We start from the raw sequence: 19,968 nt of genomic DNA on the forward strand, positions 1-19,968 counted from the left end.
CAAGCACCAGAGGTGAACGCTCTACCACTGAGCCACCGCGCCCCCTTTCGTAAAATAAAGAACAAATTCTGTTAATTTCAGGAACTAATTAGTTTCTGTATGTGTAAAAAGCAGCAAAAAAATGTCAATAATAAGTTATTAACTTTGGTTCCAGGTCTTCTCTGGATGATTTTTTGGATCTTTTTTAATTATTTACTGCAACTTTCATGAGGCTCGTATTTAATGATATTCGAAAAGTTAAAAAATACGTGACTGGACGGAGATTCGAATCCGGGTCTCCGGCAACCGTCCTGATGCTTTAACCATTACTCTGTTAACTTCGCTTCCCGAACAGCCACAGATTCTTCCAATCTTGAAGTTTGTGCTCAACCACTCAGACCACGTGAACTATTCTACAGTTCTTATTGTGCCTGGACAACTCAGTGTCTACATCAATCCCGTGACGGTTGAATCTCTATTATGTTGATAAATTGTGTAAATAATTGATTTTCACCATACTAATTCCTCCATAGATATGGTGGTTAAGCTGAGCACCAACATCAAGATTGGAAGAATGTATGGCTATTCAGAAAGCGAACTGGGTAGCGTAGTGGTCAACGCATCTGTATGGTAAGCCGCAGAACTGGGTCCAAATACCGAGCCAGTCGCGAACTTTTTCATTCTTTGTATATCATTTACTTCACATCTATAGAAGAATTGGTTTCAAATAAAATAGGCTAATTCCTTAATTTATCAAGTATAATTTCTTGTTTTTTTTTTCTTGTCTTTTATTTTCGAGCGACGAAAAGAAAGAAGGAAGTTTGGTGATCGTGATGAAAATTGAATTCGAGATTTCAACGAATTTACATGTTTCATGGTCCATAGATACTGAAAAAAATGATATTTCGACATCTATCTATCTGTTGGTCCGTTCGTCGTGATGTACATTTATCTAAGGCCATACCGTTCATCGTATCTCAACCAAATGTTATTAAATAGATTTAAAGTTTCTTTGTGCTCCTCCAGGAAGGACCGTTTGAAATCAACTTTGAAACATAATTAGCACTTGGCTTGGGTTGAGTTTTTATCATGTCACTAATTACAATGAGCATGGTAAGTGAGGAAGGGGGATTTAAATTCTTCGCAATGAATTACAGTTGCGCTGTCTGAAATGCACTTTTGAACGTAGCAATTGGGTCATTTTTTTCTTATTTATTTCACTTTGATTCAAATACGCATCATTAATGGGATAAGTGGGTTCAAATATATCTTTCAAGTATTTTCCATAAATGTATTCTTTGCGCACGAAGAATACAGGGATTTCTAATAGTTTAAAATAAATAAATAAATTATAAAACTTGATTCTTATAACAAGTTATTAACTTCTCTCTTCTGTGGAATTGTAACTATCTTATTTGATCTTAAATGATATATTTCTTCCATATAGTGGATTGAGAATGTTACAAATGTTTTGTCGTTCTAGGCTGGTTACCAGATAACTCAACAGCGGTTACCTCTTGCACGACATGGAGAGCTGGAATATCTTGTATTTAGCCCAGAAATAAATCGTAAACCATATAGAAAAGTTTCTAAAATATCTCAGATTCAGCTGGAACAGGACAGCGGTAAATCTCTCCATGATGAAGAAAGTGAAAGGTAAATTTGTCATTTTCATTTTGTTTGATATGTTGAAATATTGAAAGATACCTTGTGTAAGAGTATTTGCTTTATTTTCATTTTTTTTTTTTTTTTAATTATAAAACTATCATAAAGCTTTGATAAAGCTAAAACCAAAGTGCCCATACAAATGGCTATGGATGACCAAAGTCTTTTGCTTGGTTTATATGTGGTCAGCACATCGACTTTTGTCATTATTATTTGCTTCATAGACCGTTAGAAAGAAATATGGTGGGTTTCCCAAGGCTAGCGTTGGTAACTGCTATTACTACAGGGTGTCTATTGGTCACGAAAGTCATGAAAAAGTCACGAAATTTAGCTTTTGGGTCACGAATTTTTTTTTTATCTTTACAAATATAAGTGCAGATCAGAAAATTTCGTTCTATAAAACGTCAAAATTCACCATCAAAAATGTCTATGGTCGGCTTTAGACGCTACCAAATCGCAAGCAAAGTATGCTTCTATCGTATGTATGAAAATTCGGCTTAATTTGCACCTAAATTCTCACTTGAGAATGTTACAAAATTTTAAGATTTGGTAAAGAAAAGGTCACGAAAAAGTCACAAAATTTGATTTTGAAATTTTAATAAGACACCGCGTACGAGTTAGAAGTGGGATACTTCAGATTTAAAGTATTGTCTTTTGTCTTAATCTGCGTGTTGTACTCAAAGTCAAGTGAGGTGGAGCCACCAGACCAGTGCATCAGATGTAGGTGGCTGGTTTCTTTCCCCTATGGTTGGAACGGACAAAGTAAAAATTCAGGACCTGGAGTAAGGATAGATTGAAAGTTAATACTAGGATGATTAGAAAGTAATACCTCCAAGCCCACTACTCGGTCAATAGTACTGCAAATATTCTGAACTGTTTCTCATTAATACACTGATGTTTAAACCACAGAATGTCACTTGTTTCACCATCTTACCTTTTCTCATTCCAGAGTAATGGAGTAATCCATGACATCTAGTGGTGACGTCCAGTTGAAACAGCGGGCTGCTATTGAATTTCTGACTGCGGAAGGTCTGCGGCCAGGAACATTCATTGCTGGCGACGAGTTGTGGATACACCATTATGACTCGGAAACGAAGCGTCAGTCGATGGAGTACCGCCATACGTCCTCTCCTTCGCCAAAAAATTCAAAGTTGTCTCATTTGCTGGCAAAATATTGTTGACATTCTGCCTCATTCTACGTACAGGCCGAATCTTGCGCCCTGCGACTTTTGGCTGTTCCCCAAATTTACGGATCACCTTAAGGGCCAACGGTATAGTTGTGACGCGGAAGTGGAAATGGTGTCGCCAGTTTGGCAGTGGTGTCGCCAGCAGCGACTACAATTCTTCGCCGACGGGATGAAAAACCTTATTTCGCGTTGGCGCAAGTATGTTGCCTGTAATGGGGACTACGTTGAAAAATGATGTCACCATTTGTAGTTGACATTGCAAGCTTTCCACTGATACCTGTATCGGTGCTATCTGTCAAACACAAATAAAAGTATCACCTTGGAGGCATTAGTTTCTGAATCATCCTCGCATTTTTTTTTTTCAATTTGTATTAGTATTTTTAATATAAACACACTTCAGTTAGTAAGTTATCTCGTACATTCTTTACTTTATTTTTATTATTTGTTTATTTATTTATTTATTTATTTATTTATTAAAGGAGTTTAGTTGACCTGAATCGAGCAGGAGTACCGTTAATGGAGCTTGTATTTGCACCTGACTTAGAGGACGGAGAAGAAGCTGCCTGCTTAATAAAAGAGGTAGTTCTTATTCTGCAGAGATTAGGAACATGTTCGTGCAAAATGGAAGGTAATTATGTGTTTATTATTATTATTTTTCATTGAAGTTAGTTTATTTGCTTTGCACAGAAGTTTCTGTAGAATTGAGAGAATTATTTTCAGAACTAAAAAGACAGAATTCTCTTTTGATCTGAGTTAAATTCTAATTAATTAATATGGAATTAGAATAGATGAAGAAATCAGGGCCGTCCCTAGGCAATTTGCCGCCCCGTGCAATGGCATCATTGGCAGCCCCCCTCCCCCTTTCCCAGAAAGATCAAATCTCAAAGTCCACGATTTTAAGTATGTTAACCCATCATGAACAACGAAAGGAAGGGAAGATGCACTCGCACTCAGAAAGGCCTAACACCACAAATACAATCTCGTTGTATCTGTTTTTTTCTTTATCTATTATGTTAGTGAAAGATAAAGGAATACACCTGCAGAGGAAAGATGGTAATCCTTTTTTAATATCAAGATTCAATCTCAATATATTAGTTTGCAATTCCAGTGCAACTACCTCTTTTATCTTTATTTCTTGATTTTCCTTCTACATCTGTTATTTTTTTAAATACTTCTTTTCACCTTCAATGATAAGAAACTTGTTTATGACAAAGACAAGATTAGTTTTTATATGAAAACTGTGATAGGTAACTAAATGAAACAGGTGTTCGCTACTATTCGAGAATTGAGTTCTTAATTGAGAACTGGGATTTGTTTGATCACTTGCTTTAGCACTGTCCATGTGACATTAAATTAGTGCTTCATATGATTTGTGAATGTAGTATTCAAATAAGTTAGCTTAGTAAATTTAACTATCATCATCATGAAGTCTGTTTCCAACCAGAAATATTTATTTTAAATAAATAGTTATGACATATTTTTCCGCGCCGTGTAAATGCACGTGTTGCACATATGGTAGAGCCGGCCCTGGAAGAAATATATAGTAGAATGGACTGTACCCTTTTGTTGTTTGTTTCATATGTCAATAGTATCTGGATCTCGTGACGTCAACTCATATGATATACAAGAACAACGTTCGGGCTTCATTCAGATGGTGGAACGAGATATAAGAGAGAAATTCCCACAGAGAAATGCTCATCATCACATAATAGGATGCCATAATCACAAAACATTAATTACCAAATTTTCCTTGTCAAAACACAGTTTTATTGTTCAGAGCATAATATCAATTTGGATAATTTCAGTCTCAGTTTGGTAGATCAGGAGAATATAACGAACAGCAAAATTCCTTCCCTCAAATATTTGGATAACCCTCTGAAATTAATTATATCACGTCGAACATTTATCTCCTTTCAGAACAAGCTTTATCATTAAGTATTATTGTAATCTAACATTGTAACCTTATCATTAATTCAATCACCGTATTCAATATCATGAAAAATTCAACAAGTTTAACATTACATTACAGAATTAGAACTTCAATTGCATGGTCGTAGATAGGAATTGATTAACAGGCGGTAAAATATTTTGTGGTTCACTATACAAACAGAATTTTGTTAAAACAATAATTAGAGTAAATTTCAGAAGACAAATATCCTCTACCTTTTTTCCGTGACAAATATTCTTTTATAATCCTGGATAATTTTGATCAACGCTGTAATCTTGGACGGCATCGCAACTTTTGGTGTAGCTGGTTGTTCAATAGGTTATTGTTCATATTATTGTCCTGTAAAACAAAAGTGGAACACGAACACAAAGTTCTTTTTTCGGAACAAACAATAATGAATTATGTATCACATTTAGTTTCCACTTGACAAATCACTTTAGCTTGTTGTATGTCCTCCTTGAGATGGATAAACAACAAAAAACGTAGTTGTCCCTCATAATGTAAATTTTTGAATGTCCACAGATTAAATTTTGTGCACTTATTATCCTGAAGAGAGCCCTTCTTAGATCGTCACTCTACTGAAACCGTTTTAAGTTGTTGAAATCCAGTGCAAGTGCAAGTTCATGTTTCAATATTGAATAAGAACGGTAAACGATAGTGAGATACTTGTTTTTCCCCTCATATAATTTAATGTTCCAAGAATAGGCTCCATATCCGTTCTTACCCTCTGTACCAACCGGAAGTGGTAGAAATTTTTATATCCGGTTCCAGTGTTTATCGCCATAAGAAAAGAACGACGAAACATTGCGAGAAATGGTATGGGATTAGTGTTCCAGGAACAGATACCAGTCCGTCTTTATCTCTTTTTTGAAACCGGAAGTGGTAGAATTCTGCTACATCATTCTGGTTTTAACCCCTTTCTGCATGATTTTTTTTCTTTTAGCGAAAAAAAATCAGCATTGGAAACCCTCATATGGGAACTTGAAAAATGAATTAAAGCTTGAATTTTAGATTTTTCACTTAATTCCCACGAGAAATAAGTAAGTGCCATATATGACACTCTTACAACTCACAAAGAATATGCCAGATGACCCCAAAATCTCTTATTCATACACGTCAATATCTCACACAGCAGACAAAACAGTCATTTGATGCCTTTGATAAATCACAAAAAAGCTAAAGTGAAAAAAGGGTATGTGTCATATATGGCACGGCATGTAGTAAGGGGTTAATATTGATTTCCGAAGCGCAAAAATGACAATATGTAGCGAAAAATTGATTTTGGTATAGATGTAGCTATACACGAGTAGATTGTATTTGAGCTCTAATCCTTGTATCGAAACCAGAAGTTGTAGAAATCTACTACTTTCAGTTTTAATGTTGTGTGTTCATAAAAGAAAATTCAATAGCGAATCCAATGGTAAGAGATACCGAAATCGTTTATTGATACAGGTTAGCTTAGGAATTAGATTTCTGGGCTTTCGCCATGTATGGCCATGTTAGCCCGTCACGTATGAAAGATGACATTCCTTGGCGATCATGCCGTCCGAGGAAAGAGAAGGAAGAAAAGAGTGTGGAGCGGCCTGGTACCTGTATATTAGGTACTATCTTGACATTTTGCCTAGAGTGAATGAGGAAATCTTCATTCAGGATGAGTGGCCTGAAGAAAAGTTTTTACACTTTTTCAACCTAGTGTCTCCACCGGGAATCGATCCCGGGGTTTATTGATACAGAGTCAGCGCTCCGAAAGAAAGTTCCATCTTTCCGTTTATCTATCCGTTGAACCGAAACTGAAAATCTACTACGACTTGTTAGAGACTGGATCCCGACAATTTAGAAATCTATCGTAGTTTGACAATGTGGGACGAAATTCACTTGATTTATTATTGTTTGTCCTGCATATTTTTTATTCTACATTATTTCCCACTTTTTGTTAGTTTCTTCATTCATTTTCATTTACAATCCCTTTTTTCCCCTATTATACACTTTTCCTCTTTATTTTTTGTTGTTTCACTGCCTTGCAGTTCGGCCTACCGTTAGTTTTCTCTTCCTTCACTAAACGCTAGCTCCTTACAACCTGATAATATCATCATATAACTACATGACCCTGTATTCCAACATGGCACCCACCTGGTTGGCAGATGTTTTCAGAGGGAGAGAGAAAGGAAGTTTCTTTTCTTTCTTTTTTTTTTAAGTTAAAAAAGGAAGATACTTGATTTTCAGGATTTACAACAAATATATGGTTTCACATTGTAACGTGGAGTAATTTTAGTTGGAAATCTGGGGTGTTATCATTAAAAATAGTATCATATAAAACAAAAATGCATATTACACAAAATTTTGTTTCCTTGTAATTAAATTGTTTTTCAATGAAGATTTTGCACCTCTTAGCAGTCTCACATCCTTTTTCGTGCATTCAAAAAATCCTTGCAGGACATATCGGACTGAAGTTCTGCTTTTATTAGTCCACAGTAGTTAGAGTGACCATAAAATTTTTAGCTGAAAACGGGACAGGTTCCGGCTTTTCAAAAATCATGAGAAATGAGAAACAGGTCAGTGCGTAAATTAGTTCCTGTTTACCTTAGCAATACTAATACATTTATATTGTAATATAACATAATATATATAAGCTATAAAATATATCCTCAGAAGAATAAAATCTTCTGTAGACAAGGAACACCTCCGTTTTACTGACTTTTGCAGTATTGCCAATCTGCCAGCATCTCTCGCCATCCCGTAAGAAATTTGGCGTTAAAAATATTCGCGTTTAAATTTCCTCTACCTTCACACAATTTACTTACAATGACTTTATTTTTAGAGACATAAGAATGAATATGAAAATTGGCTATAAAATGGCTAGAAGGGAAATGAATGTAGCTAGGATTGCTACTGGTGCTGAATTTGCAACCCTGGACTTTTAGGATTACCTTTGTTCTTATTAGCGCCCTGATCTCAGAGCTCCCTCTCTCTCTCTCTTTCTCTCTTTGTTACAAGGCGGGGTCAAGTACTTCGATACTTATGAAAAAGGAAAGAGACGTTGAAGTTAGTTCAACAAATAAGCAACCGCTAAAACCTCTGCTGCCTTTCGAGCAGTACTGTTCTCTCTCTTTGTTATTATTAATTATTAATACCTTTACAAGGAGTAAATGTGTTTGGTTTGTTATTTACTTCTTTCATTTGCATAAAACGGGACAAATACTACTTTTTTCCATCTACTGACAGGACGGCCGGGACACGCCCCTAAAACGAGATTGTCCCGATCAAAACGAGACGTATTGTCGCCCTAACAGTAGTAGCTTCTATTCCTGTCATCAGTATATCACGGTTGATCGAAACTGTCATATGATGCGAGGTGGAGTTGGAAGACGAAAGCTAAGACGCTAAAAGTAAACTATTCTTAAACATGAGGTTGGAGCACCGGTTAGGTAGAAGATAAAAACGCAGCCAGTCGCATTTTCTCTCTGAAGATGAAATTATATCATTGGGTTACGTTGTTAACAATGTGTGAGTAATCAGTTTCTCTAATTAAGTATAAAAGCGTTTTAAAAGTGCCCAGGACTATCATTCCTTTGACTTAAAGAAACAGAAGAAATTGTTTTACGAGGAAAATAAAAACGTATAACGCAAAACTTACAGGAAAAACGTAAGATCTGACAATCCTACTTGGACTCTTCGCAGGTTATTTTCTGTTCTCATTCTTTTCCCTTCCGTATCTGATAAAACATTTTAGCGAAAGTACTCATTGTATAGCTAGGTCTCGGGTTTGATTCCCGGTGGGGGCACTCGGTCGAAAAAGTGTAAATAGTTTTGCCGGCCAGCTATCGTGAATAAGGTTTTCCTCATTCCAGGCAAATGAAGGGGTGGAACCTAACATATAGGTCCCAGGCCACTTCTTTCCTTTCCTTTCCCCGGATAGTGTGCTCGCCGAGGGACGCCATCCCTCAAATGTAACTGGCTAAATGGCCATAGATGCCGAAAGCCCAGAAATCTAAATTCTTGTGTGACACCTTTCTCTGTTTTATGATTATTATCTTTTTTTCATAAAGCTTTCTGTCTGTTTTCGATTTTATTATGATTATTTACTTCGGTATTCATTCCTCTTACTATCCCTTCCAGGCAAGGGCGCCGATTTCTCTGTAAATTTGGGGGGTCCATTCAGATGCAGAAGGTATATATATGAGGATTTTAAGTCAAATTGCATTCAAATTATGCTAAATATTGTATATTCATAAATACAGTAGGGGCTCACATGAGTTTTGGGGGGGTCCGAGTCCCCATGGTCCCCCCCGGATCGGCGCCCTTGCTTCCAGGATTTCTAGTAGACGATTTTTTATTACCAGTTACCAATGTTAATATATTTTTTTTCTCATTCATTATGAAAGCTAAAGACTTGAAACTTTTCATTAGTGTTTGACATACAACGGGTTACACTGTGCATTTTTTTTTTTTTTTTAATCTGCCTCGGCGACGGGTTTTTCCATCCAATTCCCACAAATTATTCGAAAAAAAGGGATAATTTTTCAATAAATACTTTTGAAAATTTCTCATAATAATTCCCCTATCAGGTACGTTAGAGTGCCGTATTATACATAATTCGAAAAGTCACTCTTCTAACGTTTCAACGCGCTGTAGAGTGTAGAACAGCAATTACATGCCAAGTGAAAAATATTTTTCTGTTGGGAGGTGTCCAAAATGGTTAACAATCTGTAGCTCGCAAACTGTTGAGAATCGGACATGGGAACTTTTTTGCTTAGAATCACCCATACTATCAGCATACTACACACACACACACATTTATCCACATTTCCATATATATATATATTACATTTATCTATATCATAATATAAAGGAGTAAAAGCCAGTAATTATTAAGGCCATTTTACAATAACTAGAAACGTAATGTTTCGACAGAATTCTCCTTTCTATCATGGAAGCAAGAAATAAGAAAGATTTTTTTCGAAATATATATCCTAAGGAAAGTAGTTTCTTTGTGTGTGTGTGTGTGTGTGTGTGTGTGTGTGTGTGTGTGTCTAGAAAAGAGTGCCTCAAGAATCTCTGACATTAGGGAGATGAAACTCGGCATGTAAACTTTTTATTAAAAATAAAGGGATACATATTGCAATATTTTCAACACTCCGCTTCTAAAGGAAAAAGGGGACAATTTCCGTAGTATTAAAATTTCTCACTTTTGAATATGTGCTCAGAATTGAGGTGTGTGAAAAAAAAATCTTTAAAAATAGTACAGCATTTAAGAAAAATCCTGGAGCAATTTCTACAATATTTAAATGCTTGGTTCTATATTCATGAAACCTTTAACTTTCCGTGCAAAGACCGGGCTCTTGTGCTGATTTATTTATTTATATAGGTTAGATGGATACCAGTATCTATTGGTAATAATCTACAATTTTATTTTGTATGGTTTTATTATAGAGGGTTCTCTGCGAGTGGATGCAAATGTGTCGGTGCATGAGGAAGGCACTCCTTTTGGCGTGAGAACTGAAATAAAGAATTTGAACAGCATAAGATCTGTAGCGCGATCCATCAACTACGAGATTCAGCGCCAGATTGATGTATTGGAATCAGGGGGCAGAATCATCAACGAGACAAGAACTTATGACGTTGAAAGCAAACAGACAGTGCCGATGAGAGATAAGGAAGAAAAGCAGGTTAATTTTGTTTCTGTTTTTCTGTGAGACACTTTTCGTATCTGTAAATAATATGATATTTTCTTTTTTCGTTTTCTATTGTATTTATCCTTCAGTTTTAGTTGTAAAGACATTAAATTATTAATTCAGGATGGTGGACAACATTGTGTCCGCGGATTTTCTCGGGGCAGAGGTGGCGATTAGGGGGGCAGTTGCCCCCTCCACTTTTTAAAGTGACCCCTTTATATATATAGTTTTATTTGGAAATATAAAGTTTTTCTATGTATTACTGGTTCGTAGAAAAAGTGGTGCCATATAATGTTTGCCGTTGTGTGAGTACATATTAGTTATTTGTCTTCCCGTGGAGTTAAGAAAGCTACAGGAATTGCGTTTTAATTTCAATTCAAAGCAATTAATACTGTAATTGGGTATTTCTTCAAATGTTATACCATATGATTGTAGTATATACTGTCTTTCATATTCTAAGAGTAATAACATACATTTAATGGCATGTGTGTAATTAAAAATATAAGTTCATTAATTCCCAATTTCAATATAAATTTTGCAAACAAGCCGTATTATTCATTGCTATGATTAATGTTATCCTTTCTTTTATTTGTTTTGCAAATTTGTTATTAAATAATCTGATCACACAATTTTCCAGACAGAATTTTAAGATTTTCATGAGCAAGGGATCAAATCTCTTGCTACACTTTCGTTTTTAAGAGTACAAAGGACTAGTACCTACTTGCGTTGCTCTTGTCAATTTACTGAATAAAATATGATATTCGATATACGGTACTTTAACTGGAAAAGATAGTATCTTATTAGTTATACCTTTCGTCAAACAAAGTGTTAGAAACAACCAGGAAAACTAGCATTGATATACAGATATTCAGATCATGTCTTGCCCCCCCCCCCCCCACACTTTTAACGTCCAGTCGCCGCCACTGTCTCAGAGTACTCCTGTTTCCTTCTATATTCCCATTCCATTACCTCACACGACCTCACACTATCATAAAGAGTCTGATTAGTGTCTGGGTTAGAGTTTTAATATAAACTTATTTTTAGTAACGTGTCAGCGTTGTCCGCAATGGGGTTTGATATGGGAGATTCATAGAGCTACCAATATCATTATCAAAATGCAAGTTGGTATCGGTACCAAGGTTATCGTCATCGGTAAAACAAACATTTTTTTCTTTGAAATAAGGTATTGCTTTTTTTTTAATCGAAAACTATCTGTCCTGTACACAATATAAACTCACTTACGTCATTTTTATAAGTGTCAGCTACAAAAGGTGACAATAGGACTCAGCTTACAATTGTAATATGTTCTTTGCGTATTGCGACAAATTACTTGTACACTCATGTCCAAAACTATTTTCGCATGTCTATGAATATGTTGAGTGTGAATATAATTTGATAACGAATTCGTCCGATATTTCTTATAATGTTAGTATGTATATAATGGCAAAGACATATATGTGGTAAATTTCATGTCAAAAGAGCAGTAAATAAGAACAATAAAACGAAAATAAAACTTTCGTGTCCATTTAACAACATTTTGTTTTACTCATTCTAATTTTCGTATTTATGATTCTTTTCCTATGAAATTTACCACAAATATACATTTCCCAATTATACCATAGTATCAGTATTAAAAGTACCCTACAAAATCATTATCATATTATATTCTTACAAGAAGACAGTTGTAGATATGCGACAGTCATTTTGGACATGAGTGTACATAGTGTTTAAGTTGCATTTTTTTAAAATAAAAAAGGGCGAAAGTTTCTTTGTCTCATTTTCAACAATGTGAGGACTTAAATAAATAATAATAAAGGCTTAATTATATCTGTTTAAGATAATTTGGAAATGTTTAAACTTCTGTTTTCTGTGATCATTAATATAGGAACTGGGTTGTTCTAACAGAACAATAGTTCTGGTGCAGTACATATAGTTTGAATAGGCCAAGCAACAATCTTCAGAGTGAAAATGTGTGACTGGCTTGAGAATGGAGTGAGTAGCGCACTGGTAACGATAAACCGGAGATCCGGGTTTAATCCGGTCGAGTCGCATTTTTTCATTCTGAATTTCAAGTTGTACGTAGATAGTTTATAGTATGAGAGAAAATCGTCTACTTTGTCGTCATTTTTCATGTTTTTTTCTTTTTTCCTTGCTTTGCATGGTTTGATTGCTTGCAAAAATGCTAAAGATTTCAAAACTTCGACTTATTCTTTGTTGGTGTACATTCGAAGTGTAACAAGCAGTATATGTTGTAGGACTACCGATATATGCCTGAGCCTAATCTTCCTCCTCTTCGCCTCAGTGATAACGATAATGATAGTACTACTTCAAAGAATATGGTAAATGTTGCTGTGCTACGAAAACAAATACCAGAGCTTCCTGAAATGACGAGGCAGCGACTTATAAATCAATATAATATTACGTTGGAAAACGCAATCGTGTTAGTGGTAAGTATATTGAAACATGAATTATGTATGTCATGTCTAATTGTATTTGACGGTTATCATATGAAAAGATTTTATTCCATTTTGTCGTACTATGCTGTTATACTGTGTTCATTCTTTAGCCTTGAAAGATCTAGAAGGATTTTCACTTCTCATTAGTTTGAAACTACATATTACTTGAAAACAATAAATACAGCAAGTAGTGAAATTTGTAATAGATCGCATATAGCACATTTTTAAGAATTCAAGAATTACTTACTTGAATTCCGGATTCTGAAAATTTCCACTCACTATCAATATTCAGAATCTTTCTCATTTCTTCATTGGAGTGTTTTAAGGTTATGAATACTGTGTGGTGTGGTGTTGACTACATGACTTGTACGTATCAAAATTTACAAAGTGTGTAGCCTTAATTCACTGAGTCCTTTGTTTCTTATCATCGTTTCAAATGGGGAGAGTTCTAAAAAATTAAATTAAATGTTATATATTATTGTGGTCTCCAATTAAGTATACCGAAAATTGGCAGCACGGTGCACTGTACATATTGCTGGAAAACTGATTTTAGGGGAGACATATGATTTTGTTACTGAAAGAGAACGATCCTTATTGTTCGATGATACGCAATGGTGTTAAGTTTTCACGGGAAGATCTTTGTACTAATACAAGGTGCGGCAGAAATATTTGACGGTTTTGCAATTGGAGTAACTTTTATATTTTCAAAAAAAAAAAAAAAAAAGTATATTTTGTCAGTAAATTCAGCATATCTTGTCATTGTCACACACACACACACACACACACACAAAGTTTTAGGAAAGAACGTCTTGCAAATGTCGGCCACTTTCACTTTCATTCACACAGTGCCTAACACTTGCTTTGAAATTACTCGGCAGGCTTCAGTTGAGGGGACGTGGCGTCAAGTTCGTGGTCGCAAGAAAAGGAAGGTGGCGTCTCTACACTACTCGTCAGCCAGTTCAGATACTATGAAGTAGTGGAATGTGGGGTACGTCACGATTACATAAAAACGGTTTCCAAAAATAATGATTCCGTACACAGCGAGCATCCTGTCGTCATGGTCGAGTACTTTCTCGCAACACGGTTTTTCTGTGGGTGGCGAACTTTAGAGGTACTGCACAAGCAAAAAAACTCAAACAATCGAGAAGATTGCGATCTGTAAGAACACTAAAAAACGTCGAGGCAGTACTTCACGCCATTAAAGTAGTCCGTTTCGTTCTGGATATGCACATCTACTACTTCGAACATTTTAAAGCGACCTGTCGACGAACTCGGCACTTAAATTTTCATTTTCACCCGCACAAATTAATTCTTACACAGCAGTTAAAAGCTCGTGACGTGCTTTTGCTGAAAAAGGATGCTGGAAACAATGACTGATAACATTGTCTTAATCATGAGTGATGAGACCCATTTTGATTTCTGGGGTTTCGTTAATAAACAGAACTGTCAGTATTGATTTACATCTTACCTGAGAGAAGTTGAGAAGCCCTCACTACATTCACGAGTAACAGTATGGTGTGGAGTGCTAATTCGTGGACTCATTGGCCAATATTTCTTCGAACATGATGGTTAGACTGATACAGTGACTTCTGATCGATATGTTTCGCTGTTAAGAAACTTCCTTAGTCCTCAACTTCAATGAATGTGACTGAATAATGCCCAAGTGTGGTTCCAGCAAAACGGGACAATCCCTCATACATTTCCATAACAGTGCTTAGAGATATGTTCCTAAAACGTCTAATTTCACTTCGTGGAGATATCCTCTGGATGAAATTGGTTGAACATTTCGAAGGAGATAGTTCGGGTCACAGAAAGTGGATCAGATCATGCTTTAAGCAGAATATGCCGTCTTGTATAGCCTAGATGGTGGGCAGGTATGTTAAACTCCAGCCAATCAACCAATAGAACTTTATGGAGAGAAGACTTACTTAAATATAAATTGGTTGAAATATTTAGAATTTACCGTTCTTTTCAATACGAAAACTATATGAGACTGCGGGTACTAGTTGTTTGATTACTCGTGTGGCACAGTATCGTGGAAACTTTAAAATAGATGGGAACAAAGTAAATACTGGAAGATGGTTATTATTATTATTATTATTATTATTATTATTATTATTATTATTATTATTATTATTATTGTTATTATTATTTATTACTTCCACAATACATTATGTTCACGATGTCCGCGAAACATTGAAAATAGCTGTATTTTGATAGGTACATTAACATGTGCTTGAATGAGTACAAAATGCAAAGTGAAATCATTGAATTGTGTATCCATATAAAATATTACATATTTCATTGTTTGCGCAACTTGTACATATAATGAAATAAAATCGTTTTAACTTCATGTTACGTCGATTCTTTTATTGATCCTTGTATTTCGTCCACCTATTTACTGCTTACACCTTCATAGGTTCAGCTTGATTCCGCGAGTAAGTGCGTCTTCTACATCTTATTTTAAACCTAACATTTATGCCAGGCACATCCAGAAAGCAAGTCCCAGTAGTACCTCAAGATAGCAGGAGTGATCAGAGCGTGATACGTTTGCACAGGAGTGGAGGAGGAACACGTAGCCATAACCTGGCCGGAGCGCAATTATGTGGAGTCAGTAGTGAGAGATGTGTGGTGCAATAAACATGGTTGTACGCATACTGCCTCCCGCCGATTACGACAAGTTTCTTTACAGTAAGAAGCTGGTGGTGTCAGAATCCACCGGCAGTTGTGTGAACTCTATGGACCAAATGTCATGAGTAAATGTATGATCAAAAGATGGTGCAAACATTTCACAGTAGGCCGTACCAATGTGCACGGCGAACACCGTAGTAGGCATCCGTCCATGGTTGCGCCTGAATACATGGAAAGTATGTAGTAAGGAATTCTGCAGAACGACGGTTCACAATGTCCGAACTTCCATGTCAGTTTCCCAGCTGAGTTGCAGACGATTTGACATCCTGGTCCCAGTCCTTGGAGGAAGAATCCTTTAACACAGGCGTATAAAAACTGGTGCCGTGTTATAGCAAATGCATCAACAACGTTGGTGTATGTATTCACCAGCAGCTCACAGATGACGAGAAGAACCCTAAAACAGGGTTAGCGGGGAAAGGTCAACGACACGGTCAAGTCCATTTTCGGTTTTTGAGCTGTAATCTATACTTAGATGTCGTCTGCTACTCCCGGTAGTTATCTGTGTGCTATTCTGTGGTGTCATTTGAAACTCCCGTGCGAAAAGTGGGCGAGCCCATACCTACGTCACACTACTTCTGCTAGGGTTCTTCTCGTCATCTGTGAGCTGTATCTATAACTGCACAGTAATAAAATATTTTCTTTTGATATTCATATTTGATTTTACAGTCCACGGAACTTCCTTTTTGGATGTACCTCGTACTGATTTGATATAGAAACAATGAAAGTTGTTGAAGTACTTACCTGTAAAACTGAACTGAACCTCTGAAGATATCCACGGAGAATTCGTAGAGGAAGTATAAGGATCAATTAAAGAATCAATTCAATATAACGGTAAAGAAATTTTATTTAATTATGTTTATCCATATCTTTCAAGCGTTCAGTATGTTCATCATTGTCACGTAGCACTATCAGTTCAACCCATAGCCAGCTTAGCAGATCAGCAATGACTTCGGCAATCATACTTTGGCTACTTAGGTCACTAAGACAAATCTCATTTGACCTCTTGTATGTGTGTGTGTGTGGAGGGGCGGGCGTAAAGGACGGAATTCACATCACTCCTACTACAGAACCTGAAGGATTTACGACACCACATCACAGCTGACGTCGCCGGTCACCCCCGATCTTCTAAATCAGGTGTAAGCTGAATTGGACTATAGGATAGATATATGCTGTCACCAATGGTGGACACATCTGTTTGATGCGGGAAAGTAATTCTTTACCTTTATAATTTAAGCGCATTCTTAAGTCTCCATGTAAATACAGCCATTTGTAATATTCCACAGACTGTGAACCGATATTTTGTGTGAATTTTGCTTGGACTTTGACTATTAATTATACTATTATTGATTTTCTTTTAAATTTATAGAATGAGGATGTACTACTTCAACATTTCTTAAATATAATGGAAAAAGAAGGTCGTAGCCCGAAAATCGCATGCAATGTTCTGACAAATGAGCTGCTAACTCAGTTGAACGCAAATAAAATTTCATTAGAAGAATGGTAAGTTTTTAAAGGTATTTATTTTGATATATTTTAAAAGATGTGAGGAGTGACAAAGAGATTCATGCTCATATGTGAATGATGCGCTGTGTAGAGAGCGCAGGTTCAGCCAGTAGGCACCTTAAAATTACATTTGGCAGAACTAACTACTATAGAGTTGTCATACTAAAAGAACATCGTAAAATTATACTGTTTGTTTAATATAATAATAACAACAATAATAAATTCATTAAGTCGTAGTTTATTTAGTAATACATGTATATTTTAAGAATTGGAAAATCTGTAGTAGTGGAATACAGATTTCACGTGTTAGCAAGGCGGATGAAAAAAGAGCACTCTATAAGACACCAAGCGCAAAATTTTCTCCTGAAATATCAATTCAGTTTATTTATAAGTGTACCGAACAGTAGTGTTTTATTCTATAAGTGCATAAGTGATAAGCAGCGACTAATAAATTACCAAAGAAGCATTCGAATTCATTGTTAAATACCCAGAAGTCTTGGAAAACTGTTTTTGGCCCACTTTATTATGGCTTTGTTAGTACCATAGAAATTAAAGAAACATACGACTTACTCAGAAAAATATCTTAGAGTGAAAGTTCCATGTAATTTTAGAATTGTATTAAGCGGAACCCTGTCTACAATGGAGTTGGAATAGAGCACTATAAGGACTAACCTTAATAAGGTTCTATCTTTCGTATTATTTAATAATTATTTATGATTAATCTATTTGTTGAATTAATCTACTATGAAACAAGAAGAGATCAATCAACTTTTTAATGTGTCAATGAAGCTTAGTCGTGGTATATTTCAGTATCCCATCTGCTACTTTCTTCCACTTAATTTTAAATTGAAATGGGCGGCAGGTGAGCTTGCTTAAATACACCAAGATTAAGCTTTATTGACATACTTAAAGTTGATTGATCTACCTATTTTTTTATGAAATGTGTGCCAGACTTAATTAGTATTACTACTTGTGAAATATTATTCACAAACCTTTTCACGGTTGCAAGCGTAAATACATATTTTTGTTCTATTTAATAGCCCCATTACTTCTAATGATTTGGGAGAAATAGTAGATTTGTTGCAGTCAAGAACAATATCAAGAAAAGTTGCAAAACAGTTGTTGGATGAAATTCTGAATGGGAATCTGCATTCACCCAGAAAGGTAAGTTTATTGAGTTATTTTCCTATAGTGTTTTATTCCATAAACTGCGCTTTTTCTTAAAGCTATTTTTCATGTTAAGTTTTCAAGCTGCCACAAGAGTCGAATATGGGAACATATTTAATATTCTCTCATGTTACTAAACAACAGCAAGGGCTTCGGCACAAGCACCAGCTAGTAGCCATCTCCGAGAGAATACGAAGAGAACCCCTTCAACCCCTCCACAGGCTCCGCCTCCAAAACTGGCTATAAAAGCGGACATCTGAAGGTAGAATACATCAGTTATCAACTCATCACATCCTACTTATCGTTCCAAACTGCACTGGGCGGGAGAGACTTGTCTATTCTTTCCTCTAAACTCCATCGGGCGAGAGGTATCCTCACCTATTTCCGTGCTGCATCGGACATGAGATATTACCCTACTCTGTGCTGCGTAGGGCAGGAGATATTATCCTGCCTCTGCACTGCATCGGACAAGAGGTTTCTTACGCATCTTCGCGCTGCATCAGGCAGAAGATGCCTTTAGACCCAGCTGCATTGGACAGGGTTGTCCTTAACCAATAAACTTTAAAAACTTCGAGCTGCTGTAAGCAGGAGATCCAACTTATACAGTAAAGAACTATTAGAAAAATTACGTATTTGTAGTTTAGTGTACAAACTGTATAGAAACTTTTATAATAAAAAAGATGAGGGGAAGCGCATGTACCGTTACTGTACCGCAGATGAGACATCACAGCACTATTATCCAACTTTTCGAGACTTCTCGCACAATTTTAGCCAATATATATACCTAGGTAGATACCATTTTGTCAATAACTTCAAAGCAAATGCATCTACTTAAATATCATTTTCGAAAATTTACAAGAGAATTGAATTCAGATAAGGTGGGTCAGTGGTAAAACGCTCACCTTTGGCGCCTAGGGTGTCTTGTTCTGTCCCAGCTCCCGGGAAGTGTGTTTTGTGGTGTATAAACAGCGTGTACGTGAGTTTTCTCGATATTGTCGGATTTCCTCTCTTTCGTCATTCTACAATTATCATCTATCTCATCACCACTGTCTCCCTTAACCTTGGTACATTATCTGGCATGTTTAACTTTATATTTTTTGAAAAAATCAGACACATTTTAAGCTGAAGTTAATCTGTTTGTTTCCACAATGAAAAATGACAGTTCCAGCTTCAAACTTTAGCAAATGCTTTGTCATATGTTAAATGACGGTTCAAAATCTTTTGTCGTCGCGAATTCTGTCGATGAATTTGAAGCTTAAAATATATAAAGTGATAATCATGCCTGTTGTGCTGTACGCTTGCGAAACATGGTCGCTTACTCTGAGGGAAGAACGTAGACTGAAAGTATTTGAAAACAAGATCCTAAGACAAATATTCGGACCCAAGTGGAACAGGAATGGAGAATGACGAAGAGGAACTACATAATTTATGTCGTTTTTCCAAACATTGTTAGGGTCATTAAATCTAGGAGGCTCAGGTGGACAGGTCATGTAGCCAGAGTGGAAGAAAATGGGAACGCTCTCAAAGTTTTAACTGGAAGTCCAAGCGGAAAACGACCATTAGGAAGACCGAGCACAGATGGGAGGATAATATTAAGATGGATCTCGAAGAAATAGGAATACACAGTAGAAACTGGATTCAGTTGGCTAAGGATAGAAGTCAGTGGAGAGTTTTTGTGAACACGGCATTGTGAGTTCCAT

At 36.1% G+C, this 19,968-nt stretch overlaps 1 protein-coding gene across 1 annotated transcript in view; it reads left to right on the forward strand.

The window, feature by feature from the left end:
- The window catches only part of GatB (glutamyl-tRNA(Gln) amidotransferase subunit B, mitochondrial), a 40,589-nt gene that overhangs the window by 14,783 nt on the left and 5,838 nt on the right, over positions 1-19,968 (forward strand). Inside the window, exons 4-9 of the mRNA XM_081727858.1 lie at positions 1,463-1,635; positions 3,311-3,459; positions 10,210-10,445; positions 12,707-12,898; positions 16,965-17,098; positions 18,142-18,265. Of these exons, the coding sequence (XP_081583984.1) occupies positions 1,463-1,635; positions 3,311-3,459; positions 10,210-10,445; positions 12,707-12,898; positions 16,965-17,098; positions 18,142-18,265 (1,008 nt within the window). The remainder of the gene's footprint in view (positions 1-1,462; positions 1,636-3,310; positions 3,460-10,209; positions 10,446-12,706; positions 12,899-16,964; positions 17,099-18,141; positions 18,266-19,968) is intronic.

This window comes from Thermobia domestica, chromosome 10 (genome assembly GCF_964235325.1).
Source record: "Thermobia domestica chromosome 10, izTheDome1.hap1.1, whole genome shotgun sequence".
In the NCBI taxonomy this organism is placed as follows: domain Eukaryota; kingdom Metazoa; phylum Arthropoda; class Insecta; order Zygentoma; family Lepismatidae; genus Thermobia; species Thermobia domestica.